The sequence below is a fragment of the Benincasa hispida genome, chromosome 10, assembly GCF_027475165.1.
Source record: "Benincasa hispida cultivar pf3 chromosome 10, pf3_genome.v1.1, whole genome shotgun sequence".
Lineage (NCBI taxonomy): Eukaryota > Viridiplantae > Streptophyta > Magnoliopsida > Cucurbitales > Cucurbitaceae > Benincasa > Benincasa hispida.
The window spans coordinates 8,710,634-8,721,731 of record NC_143487.1 but is presented as its reverse complement, the minus strand read 5'-3'; the positions used below and the strand labels follow the sequence as shown (position 1 = coordinate 8,721,731).

The 11,098-nt window shown below is 34.6% G+C and overlaps 2 protein-coding genes across 3 annotated transcripts; one reads left to right on the top strand and one right to left on the bottom strand.

The window, feature by feature from the left end:
• The first annotated feature begins 1,962 nt into the window (after positions 1 to 1,962).
• On the top strand, positions 1,963 to 5,208 carry LPPGAMMA (Phosphatidic acid phosphatase (PAP2) family protein). Of its 2 annotated transcripts, XR_005484762.2 has the most exons (3): positions 2,046 to 3,086; positions 3,498 to 3,624; positions 4,804 to 5,208. XR_005484762.2 is itself a non-coding variant. In XM_039045007.2 (2 exons), the coding sequence occupies exon 1, from the start codon at positions 2,392 to 2,394 to the stop codon at positions 3,058 to 3,060; it is 669 nt and encodes a 222-aa protein (XP_038900935.1). In that variant the 5' UTR covers positions 1,963 to 2,391; the 3' UTR covers positions 3,061 to 3,086; positions 4,804 to 5,208. The 2 variants fall into 2 exon arrangements, 1 of the variants encoding a protein (XP_038900935.1); XM_039045007.2 differs by lacking the exon at positions 3,498 to 3,624 and having other exon boundaries at positions 1,963 to 3,086.
• Positions 5,209 to 6,252: 1,044 nt separating this feature from the next.
• Positions 6,253 to 10,829, bottom strand: LOC120087983 (F-box/kelch-repeat protein At2g44130-like). The gene is made up of 2 exons (XM_039045006.2): positions 10,675 to 10,829; positions 6,253 to 8,704 (listed from the first exon to the last, which is right to left on the bottom strand). Exon 2 carries the CDS (start codon positions 7,501 to 7,503, stop codon positions 6,460 to 6,462), a length of 1,044 nt encoding a protein of 347 aa, XP_038900934.1. The 5' UTR covers positions 7,504 to 8,704; positions 10,675 to 10,829; the 3' UTR covers positions 6,253 to 6,459.
• Positions 10,830 to 11,098: the final 269 nt, after the last annotated feature.

The following is an 11,098-nucleotide window of genomic DNA, read 5'->3' as shown; positions in this document are numbered from 1 at the left end:
ATTGTGATTAAATTAAAATAATTGAAAAACTTTTATTGGTTAAATTGAATTTAATTGATTAGATATTCCAATTGATTATCTTGAAAATATTGAATTTTGCTTCCCTTTGATTTTGGATTTTAGGGCCAACTTTTAAAAAAAATAATTAAAAGAGATAATTAATTTCATGTGGTTTTGAATTGATTTAAATATTTGGAAGGATTTAACTTGTATCAAATTGATGGATCTTATACCCTTTAATTTTGGTTTTTTTTTCGAAATTAAATGAGGGTGAAAGGAGGCCAAAAATTGGGGAGAAAGCAATTTGGTTTTTCAACGACATGCGTGAGTCAACAGGTTCATATTCACATTATTTTCATATTTGATGGTATTCCTATGGGCCGCTAGACATGCGTATCAAGGTAGGACAGTACGTCTTTTGGTTTCCTTTCATCATAAAAAATCGATGTAGCTGTATGAGCCACGGGCCATCATTCTCTACTCATGGATGCATAGCCTGATCCCGGTAATGGGATCACTTACTGAGTATTTTATACTCAACCTTTCTTAATTTATGTTTTTCAGGTAAGGATAGGAATGGACCGGTGGGTGACGAGAGAGACTTGTGATTGTGCTATATGGGACATGTAAATCGGTTCCGCCCAGTTTACGTTTTCAAGCTATTTAAAATTTTTGATTTGATACTCGATGTTGGTCAAAATTTATCGGTTTAAGTTATTTTTTTCATTATTTTAGGGGCCCCGAACAAAGGTTTTACTTATTTATTATTTATTTTGAAAAACTATCTTTATTATTTTAATGAAATTTATTTTTCTCAATGGTCAAAATGTTTTGAATGTAAATGTATAATTATGAGTAACGACCTTTATCAAAGTACTAAAAAAGGTCAGGTCGTTACAGAATGAATTCCATTTTATATTATTATGTACCCAACTCCCCAGTCGATCTCGTCCCCAAAATGGTAGGCATATTGGGTCGGCAAACTGGCTGGTCGGGGAACTGACCATCCTCACCCATACAAATCAAAGGACAATCCCTCCTGAACAAGAGTTCATAATATAGTCAGGATTAAGATAAGTCACCTAGGTTATCCTATTGAAATAGAAACCTAACTAGTTAACGGTGTTACATCTAGTGGTTACTACTTCGCGATCCCAGTATTATGCAAACTCGGATACCTCCACTTGCGTGTCACCTACACAAACGCGTTAGATCATTACATTTGTATCAAATATAAAGTGGGTTGTATCCATAGTGTTACCAGGATAAGATACCAATTTTATCCTTATACTACAAACTTTTTATGTTGTATCTTGAACATTGATCCTTGTATGTCTCCACATAAAGTTCAAGACTTATAAGACAACCTTGGAGGTTAGTTTATTGGATTTAGGGTTATTAAGACAAAATAGACAACAATACAAACAATAACATTTATTGATTTAATATCCATAACTCTTTATTGATAACGGTCAATTAATAACATTTATTATCTACGAATTTTAGGGCATAAAACCCAACACTTTCAACTTGAGAAACTGAAAAAAAGAAGAGCGAAATGGTGGCCTGCGTGTGGGCTTTTTAATCTTTTACCAATATGACTATCACTAATAGTTGCTATCAGTGATATCTGACATTAATTTTATGTCATATCCTTAATATATTTATCCATGTGTTATATCTTTTATTATTTGGGTCCGATTGTTATTTGTACAACCAGCTTTTTTCAGAAAGGAAAGAAACGAATACCAAACATGAACTAAGTCGACAAAATGAATCCGTAACCTCGGGAAAAGGATTGGCTATGAGGGCTGGGCATGGGGGTCTTAGTCCGTCCCCCGGTCGGCACGCGACGACCTGCTCTCGTCGTGAAATTCGATTATGTACTAAGAATGTGAATGGTGACCTGATTTTATCTCACACACGCATATATAATCAATTTCCAAAACAAAATCAGTTTTCAAATTGAAAAATGAAGTATCAAGTAAAGTAGATTTATTAGACTTTGCGAACCACATTTTGTTGAAAATATCCATTTTTTGGTTGGACCCTTTGTAAACTATCGACATAAAATATCATTTTTTGTTTCTCTCTCTAGTCGATTTTCTGTGTGTACTTTCTGAGAAACAACGAGCATTTTCTTGCTTCATCCACGGCTTCAAGTCTCCATCGCAAATCTGTAATTTGATTCCTTCTGTCGTGAAAAATCTTTATTCTTCATCCCCCTTCCACCAATTCAATCCGGTTTTCCTCCGATCTCACGCGTTCAAATTCGTTGCGTCTCTGATCTACTTATGGTTCCCTCCGTCCAGTTCCTCCATTGAAATTCGTCAAAATTTGTGATCCATTCAGCCCTGATTCAACCCTAAAGATTCTCCATATTCCACTTCCATGGCGGCGGCACCACTTAAGGCGGTGTCCTTGACGCATGTCCGGTACCAGAGGGGAGATCAGCTCGGCCATTTCTTGGCTTGGATCTCTTTGGTCCCCGTCTTCATTAGCCTCGGTGGGTTTCTCTCTCACTTCATCTTCCGTCGTGAATTACAGGGTATGTTCTTTGCACTAGGGCTTGTAATCTCTCAATTCATAAATGAGTTCATCAAGGCCTCTGTTCAGCAAGCCCGTCCTGAGACGTGTGCGTTGTTGGAAATGTGTGATTCGCATGGTTGGCCCTCTAGTCACTCTCAGTATATGTTTTTCTTCGCTATATACTTCACTCTTTTGTCGTATAAAGGGATTGGACTTTGGGGTACTGAAAGCAAGTGGGTATTGAATCTCCTGGCTTGGTCTCTGGGTCTCTTGACCATGTATTCGAGGGTCTATTTAGGATACCATACCGTTGCACAGGTTTTTGCTGGAGCTACACTTGGTATGTTTCTTGGAGCTTTGTGGTTCTGGGTTGTCAATTCTGTGCTTTTCTGCTACTTCCCGGCTATAGAGGAGAGCCCATTTGGCAGGAAGTTGTACATTAAGGACACTTCTCATATAAGTAATGTTTTGAAGTTCGAGTATGATAATGCAAGAGCTGCCAGAGAAAAGTTGGACTGTAAGTGTGATTGATCGAGTGGGATCTGATATGTGAGAAGGTACGTATATCTTTCAATCTTTAGAGAAAGAGAAACTGGAATTTGTGCTGTAATTTGATATTTTGCTTAAATGGGCATGCTTTGTTTGATTCCATGAATTCATTATGATAATTGTATCTCCTTGCTGCTTGTTCATTGATTTGGATATGTCAGAAAGAAACTTTTACTTTGATCAGACGTTAAATTTTATGCTAGCAATCCTTTTGGAGAAGAGCTTAAGGTGATATCATAGAAGATTAAAAAGGAATTTGGATTCTATTGTGATTGATTGATTCTGTGATAGACTTTTCTGAAATTTTTGTTAGGCTGAAGGTTGCTTAAGCGGATATTTACTTTTTCTGCACGACTGAGAGTCCGAAACTTATCTTGCATAATGGATTTACTTGATTCTGATGACTTTTCCTTTTACAGTTAGAAGTATCCAATCAATCAGTCAACAGCATTGTTTTCACTTAGTCAATTTTATTTCCAGAACCAAACAACATTAGAGTTGGCTTTTGAAATAGGGACAGTTGCAAATATAGCAATCGGATCCAAGGTATTAGCAAATATAGCATAATATATAAAAAAAATTATAAATATGGCAAAATTTAGATAGTCTATCAATGATATACCATATCGTTGGTAGAAGTTTATCAGTGATAGACTATATGGTTGGTAAGAGTTTATCAACGATAGAAATCTATCGCCGTTAGATTTTGTTGTATTTGCATTTTTTTTAAAAAATGTTGTTGTACACTTAATTATTATCTCTAAAAATGCTACCCATTACAATTATCCTGTAAAATTTTTCCAACTTCTTGGATTGCATTTTCCCATTTCCTATACGACTAGTATGGAATTCAATTTTCACTCATCCAATCTAGATTTCTTGATTCATTGCTATGGTTATACTATTTTTCTTGATTTCAATGCACATAAGATTCTGAGAAGAAAATTGAGACTCCTCACTTCTCTATCCATCCTCGACTCCTGGTTTTCTGGTCAGCTTGTTGTCTCTTTGTTCCTGTATGAAGGATTTTACAGTATGTTTTGATTCACTTTCTTTTTCTTGGTTCAGGATTTTTGAGGAACTAAATTTCTGATAAATTAATTTAAATTAGAAAGTTACTAGTTAGAGAGATCCATTAAATAAATGGTAATATGGCTTCTGGTTATTATTGCAATCCATGGCAGCTATTTTCATGGAAAGATTAGAAATTTCATGCCCTTTACTTTTGTTGTTTGCCTGTTGTTAATAATAGACTTTAAAATGTTCAAACTCGAACTTTTTGCGAAGAAATTGATGTCAATTCAACTGTGATTCTGTCTTGCGGTTTGATACCTATGTCTTGTCAACTATAGAAATATATTTGGGTAGTGTGGAAGAAAACTCAAATGATATTATAAAAATAGAACAAGTGTGGCAGAAGGATTCTAGCATACAACTATAGAGCAAACTGATCGGAAACACTGTTTGGTTAGCTAATATATGTCTGCCTTTTCTTTTAACGCCCTTGGTTTAAGCGAGGGGGCTTGAGTTGTATATTTCCGTTCCCTTTTATCAATCTAGGGAGCTTATATTTTGATTTTATCAATAATTTCGATGTGAAATATGTAGGATAAGTAAGCAACCTGCCAACATAAGTTGAGCTATGCATAAGCTAATTCAAACACATGAAATGAGAAAGAGGGAGCTTATGCTTTGATTTTATCGATCTTTTTTATTTTGTTTCAGGAGATCCGAGAATGCTGTTGAAAATGGTCTTCCCCATATCATATGTGAGACCTGGTTAGGAACACACTCAGAGAAACCAGCTTTGCAAAAGGATCAATTAACCATTGTAGATTACTGAAGAGAGCTTGCGTGGTGGCTGCAATAATATTTCTGGCCATAGACAGCGTTATTTAGGTAGAAACATTGATTTGATCATCAAATACTTTGATATATAAACTTAGTTTAAAATATCATATTGGATTGGATAGGCTAATGTGGCGTGTGAAAGTTGAATTCACTCACTGGATTGAATGTGCTATGTCTTTTTCATGTATTTAAACAAAGTCTCATACACATGTAAAATTTAATGGTTTAAGAATTAAGTTTGGTGTTTTAATTGATAAAATTATTAATTTGAGATTTTAAGTCGCACAGTCCCCAGAGGTATAAATAAATTATTTTTTTTACGCCATAACAAATTATCACCAGGGATTCATTAAAGTTTTACTGAAGTGTCTGAGTTGGGAATTCAACCACTCTCTCAGCTGAAATGGATTCACAGATTTGTTGGAACCTTCGTTTCTTATCGTTTAGTTGCAAGTGTAACTCAGTGGTTCGCAAGACGACCTCCATGGATGACTTATCGAGAAGGAAAGTTTGACATGTATTTTCATTAAACTCACAGTGATAATACAAGATACTCCACTTTTCTCTTATGAAAAGGAGACCAATAAATTGTTGATAAAAACTGCTCACTTGTCCACTTCCCATAGTAAACTTATGTTGTTGGGGTTTTGATTGTTGTGCTCTACAATCAGTCTCCAAGTTCATCATTTTTTATTGTAAATTAAAGCAGCAGCTGCTCTCTCTATTTATTCACCATATTTTTTTTTTTCCCAACTTAGAATCACAAGGTCTTAGTTATAAGTCTTCCCTACTGGCATACTTAGTTCAAGGGGTTAAGAAGTAAAAACTCCACTCTTTGTTTGACTATTGAGTTCGTAATTCTCAATACTAAAAAATTATCAATTTTATACCTTATTAATTTTTTACAAGAGGTAAGACTTCACAACTCTCTACTTTATAACTCTTTAAACCTCACAATTCAACTCCAACCATGAGAGTTTAAATTGCGATATATCATTTTAGAACTCCAAAAAATTAGGTGAAACTATTCTATCATCGAATGACAGTTCAACATCAATCTCAAAGTAGTTTCGAAGATCGTTTTCAAATAATGTAGAATTAAAAAGAACTTATCCTTATAATCCAAATTACAGTTTAGAATTTGTTTGTGCACATTTGAGTATGTATAAGGTTAATTGTAATATTTTGAGTAAATTGATCTTAACTGTTGAAATTTCCTTAAATTTTTAAATTGGTGAAAAGTTTTGTGAAGAAGCTATGTTATGCTCACTCACTACCGTCGGCTACAAGACTCAAAAATAGAAATAAATAAAATCCGCACACAGGAGAATTGGTCCAAAGTTTAAAAACTACATAATATATTGGAAGATTAGGGAAATTTTAATTACGCACCACAACAAAAAATTTTCGTAATCTCTTCCCACTCTCTATGTATTTATGTACATCGTCGTCGGTAACTATAATATTATATAATATTCCAAACATAGCAAAATTACGATACTACCCTTCCCCTCAGATATTTTTCGTCAATCACACCTCCACGCAGCATCCCGATTGCACGTACCCACTGTACTCTTCTGGAACATTAATTTTGCTCATTTTACCGTTTTGCCCTCCTTCCGTCTCCATCAAATGGAAATTCTGCGGGCCCCCTTGGTACTCCGATCCGGTCACCACAGTCCGGGTTCCGATCACCGTCCCGCACGCTCCGACTCTCACGGCCGGCGCCGATTCCGACCAGTTCGTTAGTTTTCCGTCTTTATCCATTCCGACGCATGCCCGCGGGCACCGCCCTGCCTCCCATGCCTGATCCACAACCCGCCACTCGCCGGAATCGATGTCGTAAACTTCGGCGCTGGCGTCGAACATCCCCTGCCGCTCGGTGTCGTAGCCGCTAACCACCCAGAACTCGCGGCCGACCATCAGCCCTTCGCACTCGTCCCTCCCCTGACTCATTTGGGGCAACTCGGTCCACTCGTCGGTTCTCAGATCGTAAACCCAAGCCGATTTCAAGGCGTTTTTGCTCTCGTCGTGGCCACCGGAGATGAAGATTCGTCCATCGGAAGCCCCAATTGCAAAAAAAGAGCGCTTAGAAGGCATATCTTTCCCCTTCCTCCAGCCACATCGGGTAAAATCGTAAACGAAAACATCAACGATCGGATCGTAAGTCTCTGGATCCCAGCCGCCCATGAGCACCAATTTTCCTTCGGTACTGGCTATGTGGCAGAACAAAGGAACGCCATCTGGGTACTGTGGAATCGGAGGGATTCGTTCCCAGGATTGACTCAGTGAGTCAAAAACGGTGAGTCCGTAAGCGAGTGAGGTGCAGAGCTTCCATCCGGTGGTGGAGAAGGCAGGGGGAAGAGCTTGGATGAAGCAGGCGAGAAGGCGGGTGGTGCCTGATTTTCGGCGGTGGTAATAGAAATCGGGGCTGGAGATGAGTTGATGCCAACGGCGGCAGACGGCGGAGGCGAGGCGGTGAGTTGTGTGAGGCAAACGAGTTATGCAGTCTAGACCGAGTTCTTCCGGAAGACCCGGAATCAACTCGGTTAACTCGAATTCGAATCTTTCCATTGTGAGATGGGATGGTTTTGATTTTTGTTTGAATGCCGAATATTTCTCGGCTTCACTCTCCTATTTATACAACTAACTAATGAATAATTCCAATTACGATTTCTTTTTTTTTCTTTTTTTCTTTTTTTTTTTTTAAATTTTCTTCTTTTCCAAATTCCTCACGGATTAACGGTGAGATTTATTCCTTAAAAAAAAAAGGGAAAAACTAGACGGTGGGTTTAAACTATAATTATTGATGGCCCAAATTCCTTCCTTATCCCTTTTTTTGATTCTCAAGGACTATATCGTACTTTCTTTTTCCAATACAAAGAAGACTTACTTTTTTTCTCTTCTTTTTTATTCACAAAGGGTGGGCTCTTGCCAATGGTATCAAAGTGAAACCTCTTATAATAAGATGTATAATACCTGAATTTAGGATGGATATATAAATAAATCGAAATCACATCAGAATGAAGGTGATCATAATATATAAAAATATACTTAAGAAAAGTTTTAAATAATTGAAAATTATTATCTATACCAAAAATGTGCACCTTCTTTTCAGTGACTCGAGCATATAAATTTAAAAATATGTAACGATTTAGTCCATATTGTTGAAACTTAGTGTTAATATTCAATGAGATTTGTTGCTTTATAAACTAATTAGAAACTGAATATTTTTATAGAATACAATAATAAAAATTGACATATAATTTTGATAATTTTTTTACATTAAAACTAAATTGTCACAAATTTTAAAATAAAAAAATTACTAAAATTCATAAGCTAAGGTCTTATTTGATAACAATTCCGTTTTTTATTTTTTGTTTTTAAAAGTTAAGTCTATTTTCTCATTATTTCTTAAGATGATTTGGATTTTTATTGAGTACAATGATTGAATTTATAATCAAATTTTAAAAATAAAAACAAAATTTTAAAAGATATATTTTTTTAATTTTTAAAATTTAACTTAATTTTTTAAACCATTTATAAAAAATAGGTAACAAATGAAAAAAAAAATTGAAAATGAAAATAATATTTATAAACTTAACTACGGAAGAAAGGTATTATGGACTAGAAATGTTGTAAAATTCATTTGTGCTTAGAAAGTGAAAGAAAGTGGGATAAGATAAGGCGAGGGACCGAAGAGCATGTTTTGGTTCGGAAGTCTGCCAAATGTGTGTGGTCCCACGACAAAGTTACTCCAATGAAAGATTGACACCTGGCATAAGGTTATTTAATTAATATTTTGGTGTGGATAGGATTGCATTAATGATAGTGAGAAGAGAAGAGACGATACTCTATTTTCTTTCTCACTTAAAATATTTTTTCTCAATTAATTTGTATTAATTTAATGTTATTCCTTGACCTTCTTCAATGAAACGATGGCTGACGTGTAAAGCTTTAAACAAAAAATCTTTACAAAATAGCTTTAAAATGTTTATAATGTTATGCCAATATTGCATTATTGTGATTTTATATTCATGTATCTTGCTTTTTGATTTATTGTTTTTATTGTACGAATTATTTTGTATGGGTATAAGATATTTTTGTTTTTTAAAAAAAAAAAATTCAAAAAAAAATAGTTCCTAAAAACTATGATGTATTTGGAATAACTTGTAAAAAAAAAAAAATCAGTTAAATCAATTCTTTTTTATAAGTATCTTTAAAGAAACTAGTTGGAAGACATGTGAATCTTTTAAAACATAAAATTTTAAATAAATATACTTTTAATTAAATTTAAGTAAAAAAATTTTAAAAAATAAAAAAGTTTAGATATAAGATCAGTTTTTATTAGAAAAATAAAACTCGATATTATTAAAAAGTTATCTACTATTTTTTTTTATGAAACCTCCCAATAGTTTTTTCAATGGCATGTCGATATATTTTCAAATAAGTCGTTGGTAGATAGTAATATCTTCTTAAAATTAAAAATGTTTAGATAAAAAAAATTGAACTTTCATAGAATAATAAAATACTGAGTTCTCTCCCTTCAATTACATTTCAACGTCTCTTATGAAGAACAAAAAAAATTTAATTTCATTATCTATGGAAGACTTTGAACTCTCTAATAAAATGAAGTTTGGGAGAAGGAAAAAATAAAGTAAAATAAATATTTGTATTTCTTATATGAGGATGCAAGATACATGAGTGTCACTATCATGTAAAGGGATATGTATTTGTTAAATGATGTATATATATATGAATTTTAATTTCAATTAGTTTATCCTTTCTTAATTTAAATAACAAGAGGAAAAAAAAGAGGGAGGAATCCATAATAAAGAAGGAAAAAAAAAGTGAAGAACCGATAAAAGTATAAAATGATATGAGGACTACATATGAATTATTATTGAAATATTCAAGGGCAAAAAAACAATAGAGATATGATTGTGAGTACGGGTATATGGGTTGTGTCAGGTTACAAACTTTTTTTTTTCTTTGCCAACTCGAAATTTTAGGTTGGTAAGATATGTGAATCGATCGGTTATTAATAAAGGGTTAACCCAACCCATATATTTTTTGGTTGGGTCATCATATTCCTTTTTTTTCCTCTCTCTTCGGACTATGATTGAAAGGGAGACCGTGAGCTGAAGTCATGAGTCTGATAATGAACAATGGAGCTATTAAGCGTGAACTTGAAGGGGATGGCAGGTTATTAGAAAAGATTGCGAGGGAGAGGGACACGACCGTGAGAAAGAGTTTGATTGAGACTGAGGTCTGAGAGTGTGAGACCGTGAAAAACGAGATTGAGATTGAAAGATTGAGAGACAGAGTAAGAAACATTATGAGATTGAGACCTTAATAGGAATACTATGAGAGATGAGATCAAGAGGAGACTGAAAGGGAGACCAATGGCAACTTGGGGAGAGGCGATGAGGCGATGGTGAGAACGACTGAAAGTGTCAGGCGATGGTGACTTGGCGAGTGACCGAAAAGAGAAATTTCAGATGAACATCGAGCGTACTAGGAGATCACCCAACATAGGATTGCCCCAAGCTAAACATGTGTAACTTTGTAATTCATATGATTGAACCACTGAAAATGAAGGTACATCTTGTTGGTATAAATAGTAAAGAAATCGAAAGCGCGCGAACGCATGTGCCAATGAAATTCATTTTGAAAAATTTGAAAGTTAGAGAAAATACATGAATCATAAATCTACAACATGCTATTAGGGAATGAGAAAGATACCTCTTGAAGACCTTCTTCGATGCTTTCTTCTACTCGAATTTCTGGAAGACTTTCTTCAAGAATTCCTTCTCTGCAATCTCATGAACCACGAATGAGGACACCACCACAAAGTCTTCCTTGTTATTCTCCAATAAGAATCCAGATGGTGGGATCTCAACTTTGAAGAATGGAAGAACAATTTTTATAGAAGTAAATGGTTATGTAAAAGTTCATTTTAAGAGATATGAGGTTTTCCTTAAGAGAATCTTCTTTGCAGAGAGTTCTTTTGTGTTCAAAATCAACATCACATAAAAAATTATGTAAAAATTTCCTGAGAGTGGGAGTGATAGATGGAGTGGGAGTTACAATTCCATTTTGTCAAACAGAATAACTTCCTTGGATTAATTAATAAATTTAAATTTCGTATATTTAAATTTCATTTGAA